Source organism: Episyrphus balteatus, chromosome X (assembly GCF_945859705.1).
Source record: "Episyrphus balteatus chromosome X, idEpiBalt1.1, whole genome shotgun sequence".
Taxonomy (NCBI): Eukaryota; Metazoa; Arthropoda; class Insecta; order Diptera; family Syrphidae; genus Episyrphus; species Episyrphus balteatus.
This window is the reverse complement of record NC_079138.1, coordinates 8276837-8303832: the sequence shown is the minus strand read 5'-3', so window position 1 is coordinate 8303832 and position 26996 is coordinate 8276837. Positions and strand designations below refer to the sequence as shown.

The following is a 26996-nucleotide window of genomic DNA, read 5'->3' as shown; positions in this document are numbered from 1 at the left end:
GCAGTCAAGCACTACATCAACTGCACCCTTGCCACTATTGAAATAAAATTATAGAATTATATTTAAATCACTGTGCAACGATGGATTATATGGAAACGTATTTTGCAGCATTGCAATATATTCAGTTTGTTAACCGCAGGACTTTTATTTTTTAATTGAACTACCAAAAATAATATATTATTTGTGTTCTAATGACTTTAAGTATACAATATGTCAATTTTATGGGATAGATAGATTTTATTTGTGCAGATTTCCAAAATTTTTATCTGTGCAGGCTTCAATTTTTTTTACCTGTGTGATATGGTGATAGGGATTGATCAAGCATTCCTGTGCCAAGTTTCATGTCCTGCATACATATTGGTGCTAATGGTGTCAATGAACCACCAGCTGTATTTATACATAATAGTTTTTTTTTAGTTCAATTTTAGCATACAAAAAATTAAAACTAATCAGACAAAATGTAATAAAATAAAGTGAACAAATTATGAGAAAAAAAAACATAAAACTTAACAGTTTTCCCTGTTGGTGGTGTTCTTATACATTCGGTTAACCGTTTGGATCGAAGTATTCAATGTGCTGTTCAAACTTTTATCGATATCTTGTAACAATAGTTTTTCTTATTTCAAATACAATTAATTCATTATTTGTCAGTAAACGAATAATAATTCGATCCATACGGATTGCCGAAAAAGTTTGTTTTACAAGCTAGGTATTTTTTTTATATTCTCATTTTAGAAATACTTACCAATCGATGTTCCAATTGGTGGTGTGTATAGCGAGCTCTGAGATTGTGAAATCGTCGTTATGCTATCGTAAAGTATGGATTCGGTTCCAGTTGATGTAGGAAAACCGTTGTGCGTGTCGTAATATGTTGCTCCACCATTTGTTGTTACACTCCCCAATTCGGACAGGAGCTTATGTTCATCCTTGATGCACCATTTACCAGACCAAATCTGTTTAAGAAAAGGATAATAACGAAAAAAGTTGTTGAAAATGAAGTCTTGCGATTCATTTGCTGTTGTTATCAATAACTCACATTTGAATATAATTGATCACCGCTATATGCTAATCTCTGACGTTTGATATCCTCTTCGGGATGAATATTGATGTCACGATTTTCGTCGTCTGAAAAAAATATCACTGTGAATTTATAGATTTAGATTTAAGTTATTCCTTTTGCAGATTTGTTTGTTTTGTTTTGCTTTTTAAAGGATAAAATAAGTAAATAAAAAAAAAAAACTGACCCATTGGTCACCTAAATATACATTTAGGTACGCCCTAGGTTGTTCGTGTTGCGTAAAAGTGTCAGAGTATATTAAGATCTTATAGAAGCTTTCTGGTTGATAACATGATACATTTATATATTCCCTTTTTGCCAGTAATGGTAAAATGTGGGCTAAAAAATGTTGGGGACGTTACAAGCATGTCAGGTTGAATTACATAGGTACATTTGATGTAAATAGCTTAAAGATTAAGGAATGTTTAATCCTGTTTTTTTCTTATGAAATATTTCAAAGGTAAATAAATTTTTAAATTTTACAAAAATTTGCCGCTTTTTCTCAAAAAAAAAAAAAAACAAAAATAAAAATAAAAAAAACTGCTTGTCTCACAATAAAAAAAAAACAACGAAAAACCAGAGCACTACCATGAGGTAACTCTGACCTTTCACTTGATACCCCTGCCGTTTCTGTAGCTCCACGCGTTTAGCTGCCAGAAGGGTTTTATGTTTCGCCTATGAACTAGAGCTATAGCAAATCGTATGTATTCGTTACTTAAATGCGGGTATTTGCTTCAGTAACGAGTAATGAAACGTTACTTTCGTTAAGCCATCAATTTGCTCGTAGACCTCACCATTAAATTGGACATAGTTTTTTGAAAAACATAAATAGACAAGACGCATGCATTCAATTCATTTACCTTTAAATTATCTAATGTATTTTTGAAAAAAAAAAAAAAATGTCAAACTAATTTTTTTCAAAATTTTATGTAATTAAGTACTAATTTAGTTTTCAGAATTCGATGCTCTTATTTGTTTTTAAACAAAGACAGAAAACTGGGTTCAAAAATATATTGTCATTTTCGAGAAATTTACAAGAAATCGAAACTAATTTTTTTCTAAGAAACCTCTTTATTTTTTGTTTTATGTGGCTGGAATTGTTGATAAATTGATGTATGAAAAATTAACTATTTGTCTATTACGGCCATATTATTCACTAGTTTAAAAAATACATGTGGATGTAAAGAATAAATCCAAATCCAAAATAGTTATCCCGATTTTAACTATGAAAATAGTTAAAAATTACTATTTTTTTGTTTATGTGACAGTGAATATCATGGATTTGGATTTATTTTTGACATTTCAATTTATTTACATCCAGATGTATTTTTTAAACTAGTGACTAATATGGCCGTTACAGTTAAAACTCGATTGAACGGGATGGTCAGGACCCAGCCCATTACGGATAATCGAAAATTCCGAATAATAGTACCTATAATAGTTTCTATTAAAAAATGTACTGCTCGGTCCTGTTCTCAAGTTACGGATATTAGAATTTATTACGAATAAAAGACTTTAAATAAATAAATTGTCTTTATTGTCGAGAAAGAATGTCAACTATTTTCATCACGGGGATAACCGGGCGTCCCGGTAATTCGAATCCCAGATAATCGAGTTTCAACTGTTTCAACAAAGTGATAAAGTATTGGATTAACCCTGAATTGATCAACTTTTTTCATTGATAACACCTGAAGACTATCCTGAGTATTTTTCTTTCTATAAAATAATAACATAATACTTGCGCAAGCAGTTTATAAGAAAAAAGACTTTTTAAATCATATTCTTTGAATAAGTTTTCTAGATACCATTTGAATTTTCTTCCCTATTTGGTGAGTTTTCAGTTTGATCAATGAAAACAGTTGATCAATTCAGGGTTAATCCAATACTTTATCACTTTGTTGTATCCTCATTTAAGTCTGAACGTTTAAAAAATAATAGACGAATGGTTAATGTTTCATTAATTAATTTATCAACAAGTCCAGCCACATAAAAACAAAAAATAAAGAGTTTTGGTTTTTTATTAATTTCTCGAAAATGACAAGATATTTTTTGATCCAGTTTTCTGTGTTTCTTTAAAAACAAATAAGAGCATCGAATTTGGAAAAATAAATTAGTTAATTACATAAAATTTTGAAAAAAATTAGTTTGAAATTTTGTTTTCCAATTATTTTTTCAAAATTTTAATTTTGAAATTAATTTTTCAAAAACTGTACCATAAAATGGCTTTACTTAAATTTTACCTCGGATTTCGGCAACATAAACTAGATTTTGTTTGACATTTTCACCTAAAAAAGCTAAAAGAGTATCTTGATAAAAAGTATTGCAAAAAGCTAAAAACATCTCGGTTTGAAAAGGGTACTAGAATGAGATGCTACGGAGCTTATGGCTCAGAAATGTTAAAACAAAAAACGAAGTTATAAAATCTCTGAATTTGGTGAAAACAACCTAAAACCGCCCCTGAAAAAAAAAAAAAATGTTGCTGACTCTCTGACCTCTTTTTGTAAGTTTCCTCAAAAAAGTTATGATAGTGGCAACGATTCGCCAACATTATTTCTTGGCCACGTGCCGTAAAGTGACTTTTTGCGTTCATCTCATAGCTCTGTAATTAATGGACAAAGTTTTTTTTTATGGAAACGATGAAGACCAAGGGAGTTAATAGAAGTGCGACCGACGACGATGGCGACGTGGGAGAAACATTTTTTTGGGCCTCGAACCTGCTGAGAAATTAAATACTTTTGTATAGAAAACAGAGACATCATAACAACTCATAAGTAATTTGAAGAGTATATTTGAAATAAGGGTAACTATATTATATGATTACTGCAGTAGAATTCCAATAATCATGATAAGGGCGGTTTTGGTAGCGTGGTCTTAACCGGGCGACGACGACTGACTGAAGGGGAACACACAGAAACTAGATTAATTTTGTGATTTGCTTAAGAATGTTTTGGGTGGTGAAAGGACTTATCCAAGAAATATTATTGTTGTTATTGTAACAAACTTGTGGCTTGCCACCAACAGCAACATAACACTCGATACAAGAAGGGACATTACAACTGTGTATATGCATATCTCCCTGGCTCGTCTCTAGGATAATGTAGCAAAACAGATGCTTTATTATTTTATTGCGCTGAGGAGCGACGCACTTGCATCAGTAAACATCCCTCTGTTATGTTTTGGATAAAATATGTGAAAAGAATTTTAATCTACAAAATGCACCCCAACAAGTACCACAATAATATTACAAAGGGGGAGTACACATCACATGGAGATAAAAATCAATTGAGCTACTAATGCCACCAGAAAAGCTAGTCCACCTACATATTATGTATCTCTATCTATCTATCTACTAATAAAAAAGAGGAGTGATGAAGCTCAGAGTAGTATCATCATATCTGGTTAATAATGATATACTAAGACTGTGTTGTTTTAAGTGTTTAAGTGCAATGTGAATGTGTTTTGTGGCACTTGTGGATAGATTTATATCTTACATCATGTCATTTTTAAACAACACAAGGGTGGAGAAATTTTTTCTTTTTTTTTCTAATTGAATTTCAAATCCAATTAATGCTAATCGTTAAGTACATCCTAAAAGCTTTTATTTTGGGGTGGTACAAAAAGAAGTTACAATTAATAACACTGGTCGGCAACGAAAAAAGAGCTTGAACCAAACCATACTTTTTGAAAGGACTTTTGGGTGCTGATTCCGAATCCGAAGTCAAAATTTCACTGGCACGTCAAGTTTTTAAAATATTTGAATATTAACAGGTCAAAAACGGTACTTTTGTGTGATATCTCAAAATCTTGGTGGTTAAGGTAACATATGGTTTTTTGAAGCAGATTTGAAGTAAATTACAGTTTTCGACTCTTGATTTGGATAAACAAAAAAACAAAATATTACAGAAAAATACATATTTAAGATCAAAGTCAAAAAACATTTCATTCAAAATTAGTTTTTGGGAGTTTATAGCGAAAATATTGATGAGCATAGCTCAAAAACTAGACGTGCTGGAATAAATCTATAAAAAGTTTTGAATTCAGCACACTCAAATTAATTAATATCACCTTACAGAGTTCTTGCTCCCGACTTTTTTTTGTTTTTTGCCGACCAGTGTAATTCTTTCTTTTTTAAGTGATTCAATGCAAATTATTAATTACCAACACTGGCCAACAAATTTTCAAATTTTTAAAATTTTCCAGAAAGATTTATATCAAATTTTATACATTTGGGTTCAGTAACCTCAAAAATCATATTGGTTTCTTTCTACTTTTGAAATATTGAATTTTTCATATTACTTTTTAAGTTTTGATTATTTCGAGCGTTTATTAAAATTTTCAGAAAAATGTGTATTAAACTTAATGTACTTGGTGTCAATGAAAGCAGAAACACAATCACGCTTTGCCAGACGCGTTGAGAAATCCTCAAAGCGCGCTTCTGTCACTTTGACTTCGAACAGCTGATTGAAACAAAAAATCTGCTGTCAAATAAAAAAAAAACACAGTCACTCACAAAATTATTGGGCCAGGTCTTTATCTTGATTTAATTGTGGAAAAATGAAAAAGGATATTAATGTGTGTTAAAAAATGCATAGCAATTTGTTTATTCTCTAATCCTATAGTTATAAAAACAAAACCAATCAAAATAAATTGTTTTTATAGATAAAACTCAGTCTACAACATCATTAAATTATATTATTTTTGTTTTTAATACGTAAATTGTTTTGATTTAAAATATCTCGATGTCGTTTTTTTGTGCAAAAATATATAGAGAAATTAAAAAACACACCTAGATTTGCAATAATTTATTTTTACTTGCGATATAGGTACTATATATCAAGTTATGCATTCGTACAAAAAAAAAAGTTGAGATAACATTTTTCCATGACATTACGATGGTAGACAATGCGAAAAAAGTGGGTCCCGGAAGTCCGTCTGTCCGTCTGTCTGTCAGTCTGTCAGTCTGTCAGTCTGTCAGTCTATCAGTCTGTCAGTCTGTCAGTCTGTCAGTCTGTCAGTCTGTCAGTCTGTCAGTCTGTCAGTCTGTCAGTCTGTCAGTCTGTCAGTCTGTCAGTCTGTCTGTCTGTCTGTATAAGGAACTAGAGCCTAAACGGATGGACCGATTGACTTCAAACTTGCTATGTAGCAGTTTTAGGAGACTCTCCAGAGGGGTTTTTGGAATTAATTTTTTTGGACCAAAAATAACGGTACCTGTCATATAAAAATTTCGGAAAAGTTTAATTTCACGAAAACGGCTCCAACGATTTTGTTAAAAAAAATTAAAATGTTAGTTTTTAAACAAGATCTATCTTTTGAAAAAAAAATTTTTTTTTGAAAATCATTATTAACGGTACCTGCCATAGGACCGCTTTTTTCAAATCGGATTTTCTGCAAAACTACTTATTGTATTTCAACGAAATTTTTTATACAAAAGCATTTATACAATTTTAATATAAGCCAAAAATAAAATTTTGAAAAAAATAATTTTTGGATTTTTAAAAAAATTTTGAAATTTTTTTTTTGAAAAATCAAATTTTCGAAAACGGGACATTGAATTTTTTTGAAATTTTGTTTTTAGATGTTGAGTAGTTATTTCTACAAAATGGCATACCAGTTTTATTTTTAAACTTTTTTTTCAAAAAATTATTTATAAAAAATTAGTTTTTTAAAAAACGGCTCTAACGATTTTGGAAATTTTTTTTCTAAAAATGCACCTTAATATATCAAATAAAATTGCATACTTGGTTTGTGGGGCGATTTGATTTCAGATATTGTTTTATTTTTTTGAAAAATGAATTTTTGTTTTGTTTTTTTTTTTTTTTTTTTTATGTACCTACATTTCCCAAGTTTCTATATAAAAAGTCTTAAATATTTAAGCAACTTGAACTCTAAGAGCAAGTTCGTGCGACCCAGTCGTGCATTTTATTTTTATTTCGCCAAAACTAAAAAATTGCGAATTTTTGCACTTAGCTTTGAGTTTTTTGACATTATATATTTTCGTCAAATGCTCGATGTCATCGAAAAAAATTCAAAGCTCCTCTATATAATTTAATTCAGTTTTTGTATCTCAGAGCTAATAATTAAACAAATTTTTGTAATTAAATTACATAAATTTTAAAGAAATGTTCAAAAACCGCATTCCAAATAAACTCGCCAATTAATTGACAAGAAAAAGTAAAAAGAAAACAAAAAAAAAAAAAAAAAAAAACAAAACAAAAAAAAAAAAACACTTTAACCTCCCTACTTGACATCTTTCACAAAACAGGAAAATAATTAATTTTCAGTAAAAAAACCTTTGCGCTTTGTTTAAAAATAAAAAAAAAATCAGAAACAAGAGCGTATTTTATGTTCAATATAACCAACTACATAGATGTGAGTCAAAGGATAATTGCAATAAATTTTCGCAGTTTGTCCGGCATTCTTAGGCAAAAAAGGTCTGGTTTATATTAATGGGTCGTTGTTCTACATACAAAAAAAGTAAAGCTCTCCAAAAAGGAATTTATGATGTTTAAAAAAATTGTATAAAAAAAATATTTCATGGTGTGCTTCCGAATAGGATTTTTTTATGTCCTACAGGGTGTGCTTCACTAAAACTTTTGTATTCATCTTAGCTCAATATATGGTTGTAGATATCATATTTTTTTAACTTGTTTAGTAAAAAATCAAGTGGATAAAGGTCAGATTCTCCATTTTTTTTAAAGAAATTTTAAGAAAATACTAAAGTAATCAAAAACCTTCTTAAAAAAAACTTTATGCTTGTCAGTTTTTCATTTGTTCATGTAATTAATACGATATTTGACTATGAATTCTATCGATTTACAAGAAGATATAATTCAATTTGAAAAGTCACATACAGTTTTTCAGGCTGCGTTGTACTTTTGGTACTTCTCATTAAGATAAACTGCTAAAGTCAGTTTCAAAAGTCACTTGCCTATTTCCAAATCACCCTGTGTTCTTCTTTGAAAAATAATCAGAAAAGGCATAAACATTTTGAACAAAAAAATTAACTTCAACTATAAAATTGATTCGTTTTTATTTTTGGTGCGGTCCTTTTTCTCTGTCGGAGTTTATAAACGAAAGTTAAAAAAAAATCGTTAACGTATAATCAAAGAAGAATCGAAACAAAACATAAAAGAACTCCGTTCTGCCTGGTTAAGAGCAACAACATTGTCGTAAAGTTTTATATCCACATGTAAGGGGGCATTATGGGGAACTTTACCATTTGGGATCTTTATATTACAAAAAAATGGGGTGGCAAAGGGCTGACTCTTCCTAGGAAAGCAAACATACGAAAAGACGCAGTTTTACATTCGTTTTTCTATTTTTTTGTGTATACACATATGTATATAAATGTATATGTTTTCGTTACCCGGCGGAAATCCTTAACGGATGTTCACCCATTTGACCGGATATGATGCATGTCCTATGGCTTTTTGGGTGATTTTATGAAATGAAAAAGCTTTCTTTTTTGTTGTTTTTTGTTTCTGTTATAAATCACTGGCTTTAACTCAAGTTAAATTCAAGAATTATAGTCGTAACCAAAAGTATTTAAAAAGACAATAAGATGAAAAAAAAAATTATCGAAACCTGAATTACGAAAGTTTATGAAAGAAAATTTTATTTTAATTTTATTTTTTTTATTGAATTTGTTTTAGTTTCATCCACAACAAGACTGAGCATAAGAAATGTTATAGAGATAAGAGAAATAGGGATCTTTTTCAAGCTTTGTCCTAACCCTTTTTTTAAGTCATTGGAAGTTTTGATACCAAACAAAAGAAGGATAAAAAGCTTAAACCTGAAGGTACATATAAACAAGATTTTAATTCCGAAGAATCGAATCCAGACTGAAGTTCTCTGTTTTTTTTTTTGTTCTTAATGTACAAATAAGGCAAGATAGTTTTAAGCTTCCATATACAAAAAAAGTTTAACGTTGAAGACGTGCTTTATTTTTAGGGTGAAGACGGTTACAACAAATGAAGCAATATGAACTTACCATGATCATCGATCCGTTTTCTTTTGATATTATTTCCATTAGGGTCTGTTGCATGATGTATACCTAAAATTCCATTTATACTATAACCAGCTGTCCTATGTTCACCTTGCCCATCACTTCCATTAACGACATTACTACCACCACCACCGCCAGGATTTGAACCATTACCTGGATTTATGAGTGTTTGTGGGGGTTGTTGTTGATTTTGTTGCATGGCTGGAGCATGAGCTATAACAGAAACATTTTGAACCGAACCAGAATTTGAACCGGTTGCACCAGCATTACTACCTCCACCGACGCCGCCACCACTGCTTCCGCTTCCACCAGCGCCAGTGCTATTGCCATTAGCTCCTGCTGTGCCAGTACTGCCGCCTGCAGTGCCAACTCCTGCTGCCGAGGAATTAGATTGTTGTTGAGTTTGTTGTTGTTGCTGCTGGTGATGAACGTGTTTAGCCTTTTCTGCCGCTTTGTTACGCACAATTCTGTAAATAGATTTGAAAACTTAATTTATGAAAATTCACCAAAAATATTTTTTTTTTTTTGTTTTTTTAAACATATTTAGATTAAAGCAGTGTTTTTCAAAATTTTTGAGCTCGCGACCTCCTTGAGAGGAAAAATATTTTGGCACAATATAATGTGTCAGCATTTTTAAATAGCTATATACACTGTACCCGTTCAAAACTCCGGATTTTTCCCGTGTTGCACATTTTATTTTGTAAAGCTCTTCCGCTTACACTTATGGCCAGTGTTTGTACAACATGCTTTTAGAAAGCTGTCGCGAGTAGCGACTACAAAATGGATTCGACAAACTGTTTTGCTTTTGTAGCGATGCTACTTATTTTACAAAATTGAAACTCATAATGCCAAATTCTTCATTAATACACTGCTTTCTTCGTCGACAAGTTCTTACGACGAAGGTACTGCCTGCTGAGTTAAATGATGTGCCTAAAGATGTGATCAGAGAAGTGAATTTAAAAAAAGGCAAGGCCTTGTAAAGTCGACTGTTTAGGATTGTCATTGTATGCGATGAAATTGGTTAACAATAATCTTTTTTACCACACAGTTGACTGTCAAAGGGAAATGTATTGACACACGTTTTGGATTGAAACTACTTGCATAATTATTGGTGTTTTTTTTTCCAACATTCAAAATCTGATTTTTTTGACCACTTACATCCTAAATAAGAGCATCCAAGGAAGGAAGAGAGGAAAACCTTAAGTGGAAAAGACAAAATCAGAGGATACCTCACAAAAATTCGGTTATGGTTCGTGCCTCTACAAGCAAACAAATTTGTTTTTATTCCTTCGTTCAAAAGATTCTTAAAGATTTGGAAGAATATATATTTGCTGTTACCATATTCCTCTCATAGGTTATTAAATTAGTAGAAGTAACTAGTGAGTTACTTTTAAGAAATGGTCATTGAAAGTGAAAATGGAACTAAGATGGAATTCGAATAATTTTTTGAGTAGTTCGATTTAACTTGTTAATCTACCGTCTGCGTTTGTAAAACTGAAAGAAAACCTTATAGATTCAACTGCAGGTGGCATGCTAAGAATGGAAAGTATTCTGTGCTGGCAAACGAAGATTTGCGGTTGTTAGTGCCCTACACCACTTCATAGCTGTGTATGTATGTGAAGTCAAATTCTATTCAATGTTGGACATCAAAATTATGAAGAGAAACAGACTTATTTTGGAAAACGATTTAATCGTTAAAGTATCAAACATCAATCCAAGATTTCAACATTTATTAAAAAATATACAAACACATTTGTCGCACTGAGAAATTTTGTTTGTCTTTTGCTTTTATTTAGCATTTTTTTAATTTTTTTGTATCAGTATTTGGCTTGCTGCCGCGACCCCCTTAGGAACTCTTCGCGGCAACCCAGTCGTGGCCCACACTTTGAAAAACACTGGATTAAAAAAAATCTTTGTCCCTGCTATGTAAAAAAAAATAAATATGGTTCATTAAAGATGATTTACTGACCAGTGTTGCCAGAGAATTTTAGAGGCAAGGAGCCGAATTTTAGAAATCTTGGAGCCAAAAATCGCCAATTTCAAAAATTGTTCATAAAAACTCATATTAATGTATTTTGTACCATTTTTTAAAATTTTTTTTTTTCATTTTTTTCCAACTTCAAATTAACTCAGATATATGATAACATAAACAAAAAATTTAAAAAAAAATAAAAAATAAATAAAACTCGGTATTAAATTTATCAGACTTCAAGTTAGATTCTTTAATTTTTATTTTAGTAATAAATAACAAAACAAATATACATTGTGGAAAAGTGGAAACAAAATATGAGTGAGCGTTCAAAACAATAAAATGGGTGAAGTCCATTTGAAATTTGTGCATTCTTCTGAACTTAAAGAAGCTTTTTCTCAGAAACTGAAGGAACTTTTGAAATAAATGTTTCACAGATCGATATCTCCAAAATTTCTTTCTTTATTTTATTTGACATAAAACGAAACCCTTAATTTTTAAGACCTTAAAACATCCAACCTAAAGAGAAGTGGACTTCACCCATTATAATTCTGAACGCCTCATATATGAATGAAAATGGAAGTAGGTACATTCACAATTGCGCTTTTCAGCAAGACTTGTCAGTTGTCAGATTCTACTTCGAAGACTTTTAAGGCGTGATCATAATAATCAAGTACTTTTATTATAAAAGTTTTTAATTTTGAAGGAGCCAAAAATCGCCAAATTGAAAACTTAAGGAGCCAAATTTTGATAAATCGGAAATCAGAATTTGAAGGAGCCAGAGAAAACTTGAAGGAGCCGGTTTGGCTATAAATAGCCGGTCCTGGCAACACTGTTACTGACCAATCAATAGTTAAATAAAAAGTGGACACAAGAAAGTTGTGTCTTCACTTTCAGCATAATTCAATAAAATTCACAGGCACAAAGTTGCATTTTTAATAAAATGTGGAATTCAAATCAATTTTCTTACGGATAGCCCTCGAATGTTAATAGAAAGTTTTTTTTTTTTTAATTGATTTATTTGAAAAGTAATTTACACAGTTCTCGTATACTTAAAAGTTATGATTTTCATACATTTGTGATTATTATATTAAGATGATAACCTAACGAAAAAAACTCTGTTGTTGGTTTCTGTTCAAATAAGAAATAAATTGCAGTCATGTGAGGGTGATTCTACGATTTAATTTTGATGATTTTGATGATTTTTCAAAAAGTATTCAAATTTTGTATGTATTGCACTAATATGTATCTATAATTACAAACATATATTATTATTGAAAATACTTTTAAGTTATTGTTTGACGTACATGTCAGTAACAACTTAGTCAGTGCTGTATTTTGTCCAAGATGGTATTTTTGAAGTGAAAAATTCCTAAGATTTGCTTTCTTATCTTATTATATTACTTCTGCTACTTTGGATCTTCATCTCAGCTGCCGTCTATCTTTAGTCTCTTAAGTTTTGTACATTGTCCAACATTGGAAACCGTATGTTAATACTGTGCCATTAACAACTGTAGGTAAGTACCTTTTAGATCGGTAGCGTTTTTCGGTCTTAAAAGATGGTAGAGTTTTCTCCCCACTTCATTCACCCTTTGCTTACATGATTCATCACTATTTATTTTAAAATTTGAACTTTAAATGGCTTGCCCTTCTTTCACCTTTCTCGAAGCATTATTTAAATAACAATAATAAAACAAGCATCTGCCATTTAAATAAATGCTAGTTCGCAAATTTCATTTTACAAAAATGTCAAAAAAGATTTTTCCTTTTAGTTAAAAGGTCATGGAAATAATTTAGCTTCCTTTGAATGAAGCAATTACTAACGAATCGCACTTATAAAAAAGTATGTAATTTTAATAAAACGGTGGTAGTTTAATAAATTGCTGTAGGTACAAATACATACATAGTTTTTAATATGAGTTAAGGGATTTAAATGTTCTCTCTAAAATGTCATTAAAGTTTACCAAATAATCATCACAATAAAGTAATTGAAAACTGGTAGATATGAAAAAGGTTGTTATCTAAAAATGTCACATTCATATAATGCTACTATCACTCAATTTATGTAGCTAGAAGAAGACATGTGAAAAGTCATTTATAACACTGACCAACAAATTTCAACTTCTTATAATTTTCCAGAAAAATATATATCAAACTTTGTGGATTTTGTTCTTTTTTTTTTTAATAATTCCCACGCCCCTTTCCCCCCCCCCCCCCCCAGATACCGCACGCACTGGGGTCCATTTTCACCTAGTACGAAGTCATTTGCGGTTTAGTATAATAGTCTTGGTTTAGTATAAGCTCAAAAATCATATTGGTTTCTTTTTTAGCAGCTCTAGTTTTTGAAATACTGAATTTTTCATATTTAGAAGAATGTTCATGATAACTTTAAAGTTTTTGAGCGTTTATTAAAATTTTCCAGAAAAATGTATACTAAACTTAATGTATTTGGGGTTAGTTAGCCTAAAAAGCACATTCATTTATTTCTAGGATCTTTTTTTTTTAAATATTTTAGTTTTCCACATTTTGTGGGTAATTTCGTAAAATTTTTGTCAAAAAAATATTTTTTTATTTTCTTTCACACGCACGAATCACCGCGTGTTATTTTTAACTTAGGTTAGCAAAACTTTTACAAGTTAAATGACCATAAAAGCTATAATCGTTAGATTTAAGTTTACACTACCAGTTTCACCAATAAAACACAATAAAACACTACAGATTTTACTATACACTTACGGCCATTTTATTCCATAGTTTAAAAAATACATCTGGATGTAAAGAAATTGAAATTTCGAAAAATTAATGCAAATCCATGATATTCACTATTACACAGACAAAAAATAGTCATTTTTAACTATTTTCATAGTTAAAATCGGGACAACTATTTTGGATTTGGATTTATTTTTGACGTTTGACAATTTTACATCCAGATGTATTTTTGAAACTAGTGAATAATTTTACACGGTTAATAACCAAAAACGGGAATCGACCTTACATTTTAACCGCCGCCGCTGCGTTTTTTGTGAATTTTGTGTTTGCCGACGGCCGAAACTAGGCAATTATTCGTTACAATTATAAAATTTAATTTAACTTGGAAACATGTTTTCTCCATTTTAAAATTAACGCTTACATTTAAGTTGAATATTAAATTGGTAACAATGGTTCAGTATTAATAAGTCAGCTTTAATAAAGCAATTTCTAAATAAGGTTAACGGTACCGAAGACGAAGGCACTTTTACTTTAAAACTTTCATGTTTGAGGTTGTATCATTTCGATAAATTGTTTCATTCTTTTAATTTTACACTAAGTGCGTTTTTTGACAAAGCTATATATATCCGCAGTAACTCTAGTTTTTTGTAACTTCGGTTTCGCGTAACTTTGACGGCCGTAACTCTGTCGCGCGTAACTCTGTTATTCGTAACTCCGTTACCATTTCGCCAAATATCAATAACTAACAAAAAATTATATGCATGCACCAAGACAAAAGAAAATAGAAACAAATATAATTACCTACGGTTTTTTTTCTTGGGTATATTTTGATTTACAAATTGTCTGCATTTTGTCTTGACATTCCGTTTTAAGTTCTTAACAAAAGTTCACAAATTTAAACTTTCGCAAAAAATAAACGTACCGTGTGCTTCAAACTAAAAAAAATATTCTAGCTCTTGAAACTGAAAAAAAAATCCAAGCTCAAGCTGGAAAAGGTGCTATCTATTAAATATCATTGAAAGAAATCCGAAGCTATTAGTTTAATGCAATCGAATCTAGTGGTATTTATTTCCTTAAGTTGACACAGTAAGAAATATATAACGTTTTAAAGCAATTAAATCTTCGAATTTACCCATACAAAAAAACACTTACACGGTTAAGTAATCAATAACTTAAGTAGATATCCTTTTTCTTCAAGGTATTCTTTATTTTCCCAATCATTTCAATCTTTCGTTCTTATTAAGAGGCAGGTACCAGAAGACTCTGCAGCTAAAAAAAATAAGAAACTCACCCTTAAAAACCCTTGAAAGCACGTAGAAAATCTGCCCAGAAAGGTGGTTAACAACCGCCACCGTAAAACAAGCTCAATTTTACTTCTTTCCTCTTAAAAGCATACCACAAGCAGCAGGCAAGAAGAGTGTGAAAATTTCTTTTCAGTAGGAAAATAATGCTGAAAACACGAGTAACCGACAGTGGCAACCCCCCAAAATAGGAGAGAACTCTATTTGAGTGCCTTGATTATGAGATTTTGCGGGGAAGAGATTGAGTTTGTAGGAGGCGCGGCGAGCGGTTGAAAGCATTTTTGAACTTAATATCTTAACGCGTACAAACTTTTGGTTAGATTTGACTCCATATCATTGGCGGAAAGAGGAAAATGTTTATGCGCTTTGAGGTTGTGTTATGGTATACCAAAAAATATAGAACAAGGGTTTACTGTTGTCGCTCTCTAAAATTCAACCCCAACAATAAAAGCAGAAACAACAAAAAAAAAAAACCTAATGGTAGCCTCGAGATGAGATGGAAATCTCTAAGAAGAGACACATATCTGTGGAGCCGTAGAATGTTCTTATACGAAACCTTGTAGTAAACTTTCTGTGTCTTAAAATGGAAGATAGATATGGAATATTTTTGACCGAACAACGACAACGATAACAATAGACATATACAACAAAATGGTGATGGTATTTATGCACATGCGCCCAACGCGTGACCTCCCATTAGATGTATAATGTGGCAACCCACTTTTTACACACCCTCAAAAAAACATACAAACACACCCATCCATAGTCAATCTTCATATAAAAAAAACAGAATGATGAGAAAGGAAATTATTACGAGATACCACATTATGACAAATTCATATTTGCTACGAGCACTCTTGAAGAACGTTGCTGAAGCTACGTCCGGCAACATACAAAATACTTACAGAGAAGTTATTTGTATATAGAAAAACGGAATCCTCGCGAACATATTTGCCTACAACATTTCCTCGACACCGAAATCAAATTGCCCTTTAGCAACATGTTGCATCGAATTGCATCGTGTTGTTTTTAAGCTGTGGAATAGAAATGAAGGCTCTATAGGTACAATTGGCAGCAGGAATTTTCTATTCCAAAATGTTCATTGAATTTATCTAGACCAGTTGACAATATAAATTAACTAATTAAGTAGATATCTGTCGGCACACGGTTGCGAGTTTAGCGATTGTCCGGCGATTGAGCAGGCCATACCAGAACGTCAATTGTGTTTGTCTCAAACCATTTTTTTTGCTGACCTACTGGCGTGCTTTCGGTCGTTATCCTGCTGAAAAGTCTAATTTATTGAGATGTTCCATTCGGCATATAAGCATCACATTCTGATAGATATCCAAATAATTTTTGGAATCCATACTTTTTTCTTAAAATAACTGGGAAGTTATTTTAAGAAAAATGCAATGCTATTATTTTACACATATCATTTTATTCCTTGTGAATCTGAGTAAAGGTTTTTTAATGAATACAAATACCGATTGACCTGCTCGCTCTAACCCTCTACTGCATGAATTAATATTAGCGGACGAAAAAATTAAAAAATACTTTACATGGGTTCTTTGGGTTGTTTCAAAACGGTTTACATTAAAAAAAATTTGTTTAAATTAGTTTGTTTAAAAAATTTGTTTGTTTATAATTTGGCTTCGTATGCATTAAGGGGTAAGAAATTTTACTAATTTTATTTATTCAGATTATGTAAAGAATAAAATTAAAAATATCAAAACATAAATATTTATCATTTAAAAACAAAATAAAGTAAAATAAATACATTGCATTACAAAAGATTAAGAATTAATTCAAATTTGGCTCATTTTAAGCCCTGGAACCGAGAAAAGCAATTTGTTTTTTCCGTTATATATATTTTTTGTGGTTCACATTCTTTCCACTGTCAAAGTAAGTCTTGCTCCAACATTTTCACCCACTCCCAGATCTTAAAAAAAGTAGTAAAATGATTGAAAAATATTATAGGTGAGCCTCCCTCCCCCTAAATTTTTTGTGGTTACGCCCCTGGAAATGAGGTTAACATAAAAAAATGTCTCTAAAAGCGAAGGGGCTCCATTTCTGAAGTAAAACATAGCTTCCAAGCAAAATAAAAATGTAAAGGAACAAAATTTTCCAACAAAAAAATTTAACAAATTGTGTAGATTTAAAACCCCTTAATGCATACGAAGCCAAATATGGCTTCTTGCCTTTTTGCCCTTCCAAGACCAGGCCAATAATTTTTTTTTTTCAATAAAAATTGGTTCATAGCATACATAATAAGACAATCGATCAAAAATAAATTTTTAATTCCACTTTTCTTTCCAAACAAACGCAGTAATTAACACTTAAAGTATGAATATATTCTACATTTTCGATTTCAATGCACACGACGGATCGACTCACCTGTGATCATAAAATACACCTTTATTTTGAGTCGGACACACGAAAAACTATCTCTATGGGTTCTCAGAAACACAAAGAAGAGGATTGTATTGAATCTGTACCATTTTTTTGTGACAGAGAAGAGAAAAGTGCATACAAATAGACAAAACCATATTTGGCTTCGTATGCAGTAGAGGGTTAAAAATCTACATACCTAGTAAGATGTGAGATGGAGACTGCAATTTTAATTTGGACATGCAACGCACAACTCAACTTTAGGAAGCACTGCTGTTTTTTTTGCACATAGAACGTTTTTGGTTTATTTCTGAATTTCTCGTACACGACAACCAAAACTTTAATACAGAGACGTTTAAGTAGGTAATCGTGTATAAATTTTTTTCAAAAAACAGATTTTTGGAATTTTGTTCAATATTTTTGCAATCAATATTTAAAAAACGGGTTGATGAATTTTATAGAAATTCGTATTTATGTGTTGAATAATATATTCTCAAAAATGGCATATCTACCAAATTTATTTTGTACAATTTTAGAAAATTTGTATGCAACCTACAAAAAATATTTGTTTTTTAAAACGACTTTCATGCTTTTCAGGTTTTTTTTTTAATTCCTTTTTATACAAGAAATCAAGTGGCATACCTACTTGGTACTGTGAAAAGAAAGTTCATTTAAAGTAGTGTTTCATTAATTATAAAAACAGATTTTATATTCTTGTACATTGTACATTTCTTATAAAATCCCTTTAAAAAAATCAAATTATAAATTTTGCCTGATTTTGTTTTATAAAAAGCTTTAAGCATTAGAGTTACTTTTACCATAAGAGCAAGAAGGTACTTACACGCGACCCAGTCGTGCATTTTATTATTTTTTATTCTTAATTGCAAAATGAAAAGATATAACTGACTTCTCATATTTCATTGTTTTGACAACCATATGCAACGTTCTACATGTATAATTATTCCAAGTTCATAATATTGCAAAGGGATCGAAAAGCAGATATTTTACATTTATTAATTCGTATTAAATTGAAATTGTATAAGAAGCGGAGAAGGGTGTTAAACAATTTAAAAAGCAAACATAAACAAAAAAACAAAAGTACCATTCTTTTGTTGCTGCAATCGAATGAATTATTGCCTAGTAAATATCCTTCTTTACACACTCTCATGCTCATTTTCACCTAGGAGAGGGTTGTCCTTTTAGTGATCGGATATTTGATCTGCTACGAAACAGCCACCGGTGTGCCAAAAAAAAAAAAATCTATAGGGAGGCGCGCAAACGCGCACGAGTGTCTCTTTCAGTTTTTTTTTTTTTTTTTACAAAAGTAAGGGTCAATCACAATAGTATTTGTATTTATATTGTATACAATTTTCTATCCGATAGGTTTTAGGGAATTGACAAGATTCGTTTCCATATGCACAATAACACAATTCTGAGTGCACACACAGGTACAAGAATCCCCGAGAATCGGTCTGACTCTGGGATTTACAAAAGCCTCTTGCTGTAAGCAATTATTGCTGTTTGTTTACATTCATCCAGAAATACATACTATATAGGTATGTCTTTAAAAGTCGAGTACTCTGTGTAGTTTGAAGAGGACCCTATTAAAAAAAAGGAAACAAAATTAAAATAATCAAGAATATTATTGTGTCATCATGGGTGACCATGGAATCACAAAAGAAACAAACAGATGTTATATACGTGAGAAGATGACACCGTTTTCATAGTTGATTAGGGATTGTTGATTGTTTAAAAATAAAATGTGTAAAGCTATTTATTTCTTGTGGGTTTCTTCTTTTTTTTTCGTTTTGTAGGATAGGTAGTTCGGTCTAGGTAGGTAGCTACAATTGGTTGGTTTAATTTCTTTAATCTGCATTCTGCAAGCAGATTATATGTAGCTAGAGCTGTTTTTGTGTTATGTCAGTGTTAATCACAAAATCAGCCACAAATTCTTGTATTGAAGGTGTAAAATTGAGAAGTAGAATAAATAAGACAAATACGTTTATCATTGATTTTGTACTTTGATTATTTTAGGGGAAGTGGCTTATCAAAAAGTAGACCCACTAAAATTTTGTGACAATATTATTAATAAAAAAAAACTCAATAGAAAACATAAAATTTTGGAGAAAACAGCATAAAAACGACCAAAACACTCGGCTTAGATGACATAGATATAGAGTTTCATTTTATACTTGCTTTCACAAATTATTTACAGTGAAGGTGGTTGGAAGATTCAAACGATTTACAGAGCAACATTTACAGACTGACAACGCATAATCAAAAGCATTTGATGCCATTCAAAAAAAATAATCAAACATATTCGGAATTCTAAAAACTACTCTAAAAAGACGAGCAACCAGCAGGAACAAGATTTTGGGAGACTTAACACTGTCCCAAGCTAAATGGAACAGGAGCTCGTTGACTATATTTTTGATTGACATGACGTAGGTAGGTAGCTAGTGGATTTGAATTAAAATAAAGGTAGGCATTAGTAAAATAAAACATTACAATTTATAATTTTAAGCTCTTTTTCAAGCAAGTGTTATATAAATAAATGTTGCCACGTGATTTCGCCCAATAACAAATATTTGACAATGACACACAAATTTTTTATAGGTTAGGTATTTGTTTCGGCTTTTAAAGACAAATCTCTATATAAACACAAGTAGCAACTTGTCTCTGTCCATAAAAAAGTCTGTCCACTGTCCATAAAAAAGCTTAAATATATGTTAAATTTAATCTCTTTTATTAAATATGAACATCAGCCCACGAAATATAATTCAATGTTCAAAACGTGCAATAGGATGTTAAAGCCTCCAACTCTTGAAATAGGTATTTCCAGAAACACTGGCAGCAATGTCAGGTTTATGTATAGAGCTAAAAAAAAATTATTCATGTATATATCGCAATTAGTAGACCAAAAAGCACACAACAGATGTCATCAAATTGTCCCCGCCGAAAACATTAGTGATATCCTCTTTGCCATCATTGGGCCATCATCGCCATATTAAATACCAAAATATCTCCCAAAAAAAGAATAATAATAAAAATAAAACAAATGAAAGGAAAATCTGTTCTATTGTGTTGATTAAAAATTAGCAAATTGCTCGCAATGACATTTCTATATATATATTTTGTAGGTATGTAGTTGTGCGTGTACAAAACAGATCCACAAAGTTCAGAGTTCAGGGATACAATTTTACTTTAGATATGTATTCTGCCACAAAAACCTGGATTTTATTAAATAAAACAATAAAGGTGCATTCATTTAATGTAGGTACACCGAAAAAAAACCAATGTCATTTTAACATTTTTAGATATCAAATTAAATTACTTATCAGTTCAGCAAAAAATGCTAGAAAAATGTATTTAATGATAGTTAAAATATCAAAACAATATTTTTATTATAAGGATGATATTAAAATATCAAATTTTTTAATTTTTTTTTTGATATTTTATTATAAATTTTTCATTGTTTCTCATACAAATTATTGAAAAACATAAAAAAAATCAAATAAAAAAATCTTAATTTTTACTAATTTAAAGGCGCTTTGTGTTTTTTCGAAGTAAAATGTAAGTTTTGTTTTATTTTAAAGAAAAAAGAAAGGAAATACTTAAATTAATAAAAAAAAAGAAATAATTATATCATTATAATAAACTGAAACGTAAAATCTAGTCAATATTGATATTTAAATTGTCAAAGTGAAATTTTCATTATAAACCTAATATTAAATAATCTCATAATGATATGATAATCATATAAAAATTGATATGTTAGTTGGTGGACGACTTTTGTCACAAAAAAAAAATGTTATATCTTATAAGCGATTTTTCGGAGAAAGAAAAGAGTCGTACATTTTTTACAAAAGTGTATGGTCTACGAAGTTTTTCGAAGTTAAAATTTATACAAGGGAAGGTCAAAAAGGGGGATTCAATTTAACATGTTTTTATGTTTCCTTTGCAATATATTCTCTCCTAGGCCTAATGGATTTTTAACATTTAACAAAATAAATTGTCAAGCTCTTCATAATAGGCACAAATTTCCGACTTCATCTACTCATCGCCGGTACATTTTTTGCATCGAAATTCTATTTTCAGTTTTTGGAATAAAATGTAATCAGAAGGTCCAAATCTGATGTTTAAGGCGGGTGTTGCAATACACCGAATCCACATTTCTGTAAGGCAGTCATCGCAAAATGGTTCTTGTCAATTAAAGCCTTGTCTTTCAAAAGCAGAACGCCTTCCACTTTGCTTTTAATTTCTCTTTGATTATATCTTTTGAACTTATGAAACAATGTTTGGGTAATATCAAAATCCATAATCAAAATCAGTTCCTCATCCCAAAAACTTGTAGTCATGATTTCTTCCTTTCAGTGCAGTACAGACCCAACAGAATATAACACAAAATTTTCGAAAAAGCTATCACCCAGGTTTATGAAATTTAAATAAAATATAGGATTTAATGGAATTTCAAACCTCCATGAGGCATCTGTATCTACACCTGGTATTGAATTGAAGTGCAAATGTTTTGGTTTTCATTATTTGTTGCTTGTCGGTTGGATGTAAATGTATTTATATACTCGTATAACGATTTACGGTTGTGATATATTATTTTCGGTGTGTTTTTGGTTGTTGTTTTTCTTTTTTTATTATTTTTTTATTGTGAGGCAGAGATTGGGGCTTTATTTTCATCCTTTGTGGACGGAAGATTACAAATCAATTTGACTTTACCATTTGAGTGTAGTGTGTATTTGGGATTGCTACAGCTTTTGCTTTCCGTCCTCTATACATTAATATGCAATGTTGAATCATTGAGATTAATTTGTATTGTGGTTGCGAGCAATGGGCAAAGGTTCTACAATCTGAATGTATTGTTACAAAATTAAACACTTTCGTCGGCCATTAATTATTTTGCAAATTGTTCAGTGGTAAAAGGTTTATATATTCATTGTATATCTGTACACGTGGTATCTATATATTTTTTTTTCAAACTTGTTTAATAGATTTCTCAAGCATTTAATTGATTTCCATGGCCTTTATTTTCAATCAATTATGGTTATGGTTAAAATTCGGGATAAGAAAGGCATATTAATTTGGAAATTACAACATTAACTGAATCTATGTATGAATTAATATTTTATTCAAGGTATTTTCACATTTTTTTTAATCTGCAAGTTAAAAAATTCCAAAAAATATTTAAATTTTTTAAAATTTTTAAAGCGTCTTCACACTAATTAAATGTACCCGGGTAAAATGCAAACTGTCCAAACATATAGTCAAAGAGCAGTTTTTCCATTTTCTTGGAAAAAGTGGTGCTAAATTTCTATGAGTCATTCAAAACCCTTTTCGAATGTTTTGGATGCTTTTTTCCAGATTTTGAACTGAATCATTTTCACTATAAAAAAAATGAAAATGAAGGGTCCAGAGGAAAAACGATACATGCCCACTTTTTGTCAAAAATAAACTAATGATGAGGTCTTCTGGTATTTACTGAGCATCCTTATTTTAGGAAAACAAATTTAAATCTTGCTAAAAAAAATGTACTGAGTTGTATGGAGAACAAAATCTTAAAATGCGTTTTTCTCGGAATGAGTTGGAATGGACTTGTGCTGTTCTTCCTCGGGACGCTTCAAATGTGAAAGTAAGTATGCCATTTAACCCGAGGGCAAAGAAGGTCGTTTTCCCGTTTTTTTTTTTTTTTTTTTTTTTTTTTTTGTAAATTTAAGTTCTATACCGAACAATCTAAAACCGTTCTAAGCCAACTTATTTTGGTAAATAAATAAGAAATACTTCGTACATACTGCTTTCTTCAAAATACAATTTCGTATATAGATAATGTCCATTCACCATGAGGTGCCGTTTTAGGACACTTTCTCCTATATATTTTACAAATGCACTTATTATCCACATACATTAATATAAAGTATTATACCTATTCCATATCACAATATGTATATTGTATAAGCCCTCATACAAAACCCAATTTTGATTTGATAAACCCCAATTAATTAAATTATGGCTTTATAACTATTATCAAACATACGTCAACATCTGAAGGCCTCCAAGACTAGTTGTCGAATTCAGGCTCACTTAATCGCAACAATCACCCACAAATGCAAAGCAAGTAAGTGGTTGCCATATCTTAATCTAAATCTCGCTGCTGTTTATGTTTTATCGCTAAGTGCGCACGCATTTGGTCTGTTCATATTTATAAGTCCACAGTAATCTGATTGTAAAAAGGCTCTACCAAGCTGTCAAAAATCTGATGCTTGGAGTTATTCTCTTTCATTGGTGTTGTGTTCTTAATTCAAGTGTTCCTATGTTCCGTTTCACAAAATCAATTTACCGAAGAGAGAGAAAATTTTCATCTTCAGATCTCATCCTGAACTGGCCTATTAGATCCCTTAATCTACCCTTAATGTGATGTCTATTTAAGTGGTTTTGTCGACTGCATTACAAGGATGTGCTGTATAGAGCAACAATGAGGGTGATGTTTCGAATGTCGCCCCTGCTTCCTGAAATCCCAATCCTTTATTTTTATTCCTTATACCGACTTGTCGATATCGTACACATATATCTTCCTACAAAGTGCAAACTAACAATCGTAATAATATCGTCATCAATAAAAATACACTTTTCTTGTTCCCTGTTGTTGTTCGAATATATACTCACGTAAGCAAGCATTTGGTCCTTCATCCCCGTACCGACCCTGATGTGTTAGATTCAAGCGAAAATAGAAATTTGTATGGTGTGAGAGTATTAAGTATGTAGTTAGGTGTACACAAGTGTTTTCGTTTGTGTTTTACTTGAATTAAGTTGTTTTTGGCGCGAGTGAGGGTGGTAAAGTGGTGGTATATTATTTTGGTATATTAATTCACGAAAGTATAATTCCAATAGGGTTTTGTGCTCTTTAAAGCCAATGATTTTTATTTTATGGGACTGGTGGGATAGGATGATGATGGCGATTGGGTATACGAAGAAGGGTGCCGGTGCAGAAGGTGATGGGTTATTAAATTTGTGTAAAGAAAGGGCAAATAACTTTGGAGTTGAGGGACGTCTCTAGACACTGAAAATAAATTTACAAATGAATTATTATTATTGATTTGAATAGAAAATTCCGATCAAACAGTGGCATAATGAAATTCGCGCTTAGTATCTAAATACGGTTTTTAAAGCTTCATTTTCACTTTATATTGTAAATCAACTCTTTTAGCCAATTTTATTACACAGACCTTACACCAAAGAAGAACAGAAAACTAAACATTTGTGTTTGATTATGCTGTCAAGATAGATTTAATTCATCATCGTCATTCCGATATTTTTCCGGGATTGCCATTCTATCCCATTTAGCAAAAACACAAATCACTAAATCACACATCAAACAGGATCTAAATAGATAGGTATACCGTATACCTAATTCTCATACTCAAAACTAACATAACAAAAGTATAGGTATCTGTGTGTTCGCAGAAGTGAAATTTAATCGATATTTTGTTGTAACAATCTTTATCAAGTATTGAGTTTGAGTCCGCTGATGTCATGCGGACCAGGCTATTTCAACTGGACATAGAATCCACAGCCAGTCAATCTTCTATATATACTGTAATGTAAAGAGACAATAGACCCATTTCGATTTTTTTTCTCTGCTGGTTTTTGAATTTTCCTCCTAGAAATCTAACCACGGGGTCTTGTATTTTTTTTTTTTTTTTTTAATATTGTCAATGTCAATGCGTGCTGTATGCTGTTGCGTCTGTCCTTTCTGCTTTGTGTGATTGACTACTATCCTCAATTGTAGGGATATATCATACTTTTTGTTGATCTTGATTTGTATTTATTATTGGCAATGGCAATGGCAAGGGGAAGAAATAAAAGGCCGACGACCATCGACCAAGGGTAGCAAACCGAGTGGCACATTTTACAATGCATTTGCCCCAGGTAAAGGATACAATGATTTATATAATGTATGAAGAAAGAAATCACAGTTGTTGCATATGTCTCAATTCTGTTCATTGCTTTCGGTTTTTTTTTTGATGATTCAATTCAATTGCAAGGACATAACGATGAAATTGTCAAGGGACATCGAAGAGTTAGAGCATTGAATTGAACAGGTCCAACATGAACTATTCTCTCACAGAAATTTGGCTAAAATATATAACTTAAGAGCATGTGTGAGTCGGGGTCTTTTTTGTTTTGTTTTTAGATTCAGTTTAATAATTATCGTAAACGCACCTCTTTTTATTCTCTATCCAGAAGGGAGTTTGTTTATCGCTTCGCTTTTGCTGAAAGGGATTTTGCTCCACTCATTTGGAAGTAAATTGCTTTTTGTAGCATATGTCTTGAAATACAATTTAAAAAAAATCAAATTATATAACCCTGCTCACTTTTCTGCCAAAATAAGTGTTAAGGTTCGTCGTCCTTATTGATCTTGAAGGAAAACAGCATCCAATAAATTGATGAGATATGTATATTGTACCCACTATACTTTAAGTTAAATACAAATTTGTGAATTATAATTATAATATGTAAATTTAACTTTGAATAACATAAGCTGTGTTTATTTTGCATTGCTATTCGTGTATTCGCAGTGAGCGTTTCCATGTGTTACAAAAACAACACGCAGCTGCCGATGAGAATAGAAGCCTAATCAAGCTGCGAATATAATTTTGACGAAGTATATTAGTCTCTTTTTTCCTTTATCTTGGTGCGTGCATTGCATATAAATTCTTATTTCGGAAATCCTACTGCGGATAGCTTTGTAAAAAAAACACAACTATAGAAAGTTGTCTCAGTCGATATTCCTATTGTTTTGTCTTTTTTACTTCGATTTCTGTTGTTTCGTTTTTCACACAATTATTTTTGGTTATTTCGCCATCCTCTATTTGGTTTTTAGTTTACTTCGTTTTTCGATCACTTCGCCCAACTATAACTTCACCTTGTGTTTTCTTGATTTTTATTTTTTTCGCATTTTCATTACAAGTCCAATCAGTTATTTCGCCAAGGTTCATTTCGCTTTTAGTTTATTTTGGCATCTGGTTATTCCGTCTTCAGTTTTATGGATTGTTTTGGGTATTGAAAAATTTTTGATTAAAAACAAGCAAATCGTTATAATATAAAAGATCTGTTACCTTGTACAAATCTTTTGTGGATGTTAAACGTTAAAGCGCACTCAAATTGACGCGAATTGTTCGCCACCATTGGTTTCGCCATTTTTTGTGGATGTTAATAGCCTAAGGGCGTTAAAATTCGCGCGAATTAACATCCACAAAAAAATGGGCGAAACAAATGATGGCGAAATAATTAAAGTCTAAGTGAACTAAAGGCGACTCAATTCCAAAACGAAATAATGGAAAAACGAAGTAATCAATAACGAAATAAACCAAAAACGAAGTCATAAGAAAGCGAAATATTAGTTTGTCAAAATAAGGAAGAACGAAATAAATAAAAAACTCAACAACAAAAATACGAAACAGTAAAATAGCGAATCGATTGTAACGAAACAACTAAAAACCGAAATAAGAAAAGCGAAACAAACCATACCCGTCTGTACTTCATACATTTATGTGCGTT

General features: G+C 31.1%; 1 protein-coding gene across 6 annotated transcripts in view; it reads right to left on the bottom strand.

Moving 5' to 3' along the window:
• The window catches only part of LOC129920720 (putative uncharacterized protein DDB_G0286901), an 89876-nt gene that overhangs the window by 6979 nt on the left and 55901 nt on the right, over positions 1 to 26996 (bottom strand). For 4 of the 6 annotated variants that reach the window (XM_056002267.1, XM_056002266.1, XM_056002270.1 and 1 more), the window contains 4 exons: positions 9048 to 9529; positions 1037 to 1140; positions 746 to 953; positions 292 to 387 (listed from right to left, as the gene is read on the bottom strand). In XM_056002267.1, coding sequence (XP_055858242.1) covers positions 292 to 387; positions 746 to 953; positions 1037 to 1140; positions 9048 to 9529 — 890 coding nt within the window. The remainder of the gene's footprint in view (positions 1 to 291; positions 388 to 745; positions 954 to 1036; positions 1141 to 9047; positions 9530 to 26996) is intronic. The other 2 variants (XM_056002269.1, XM_056002268.1) reach the window with 2 other exon arrangements.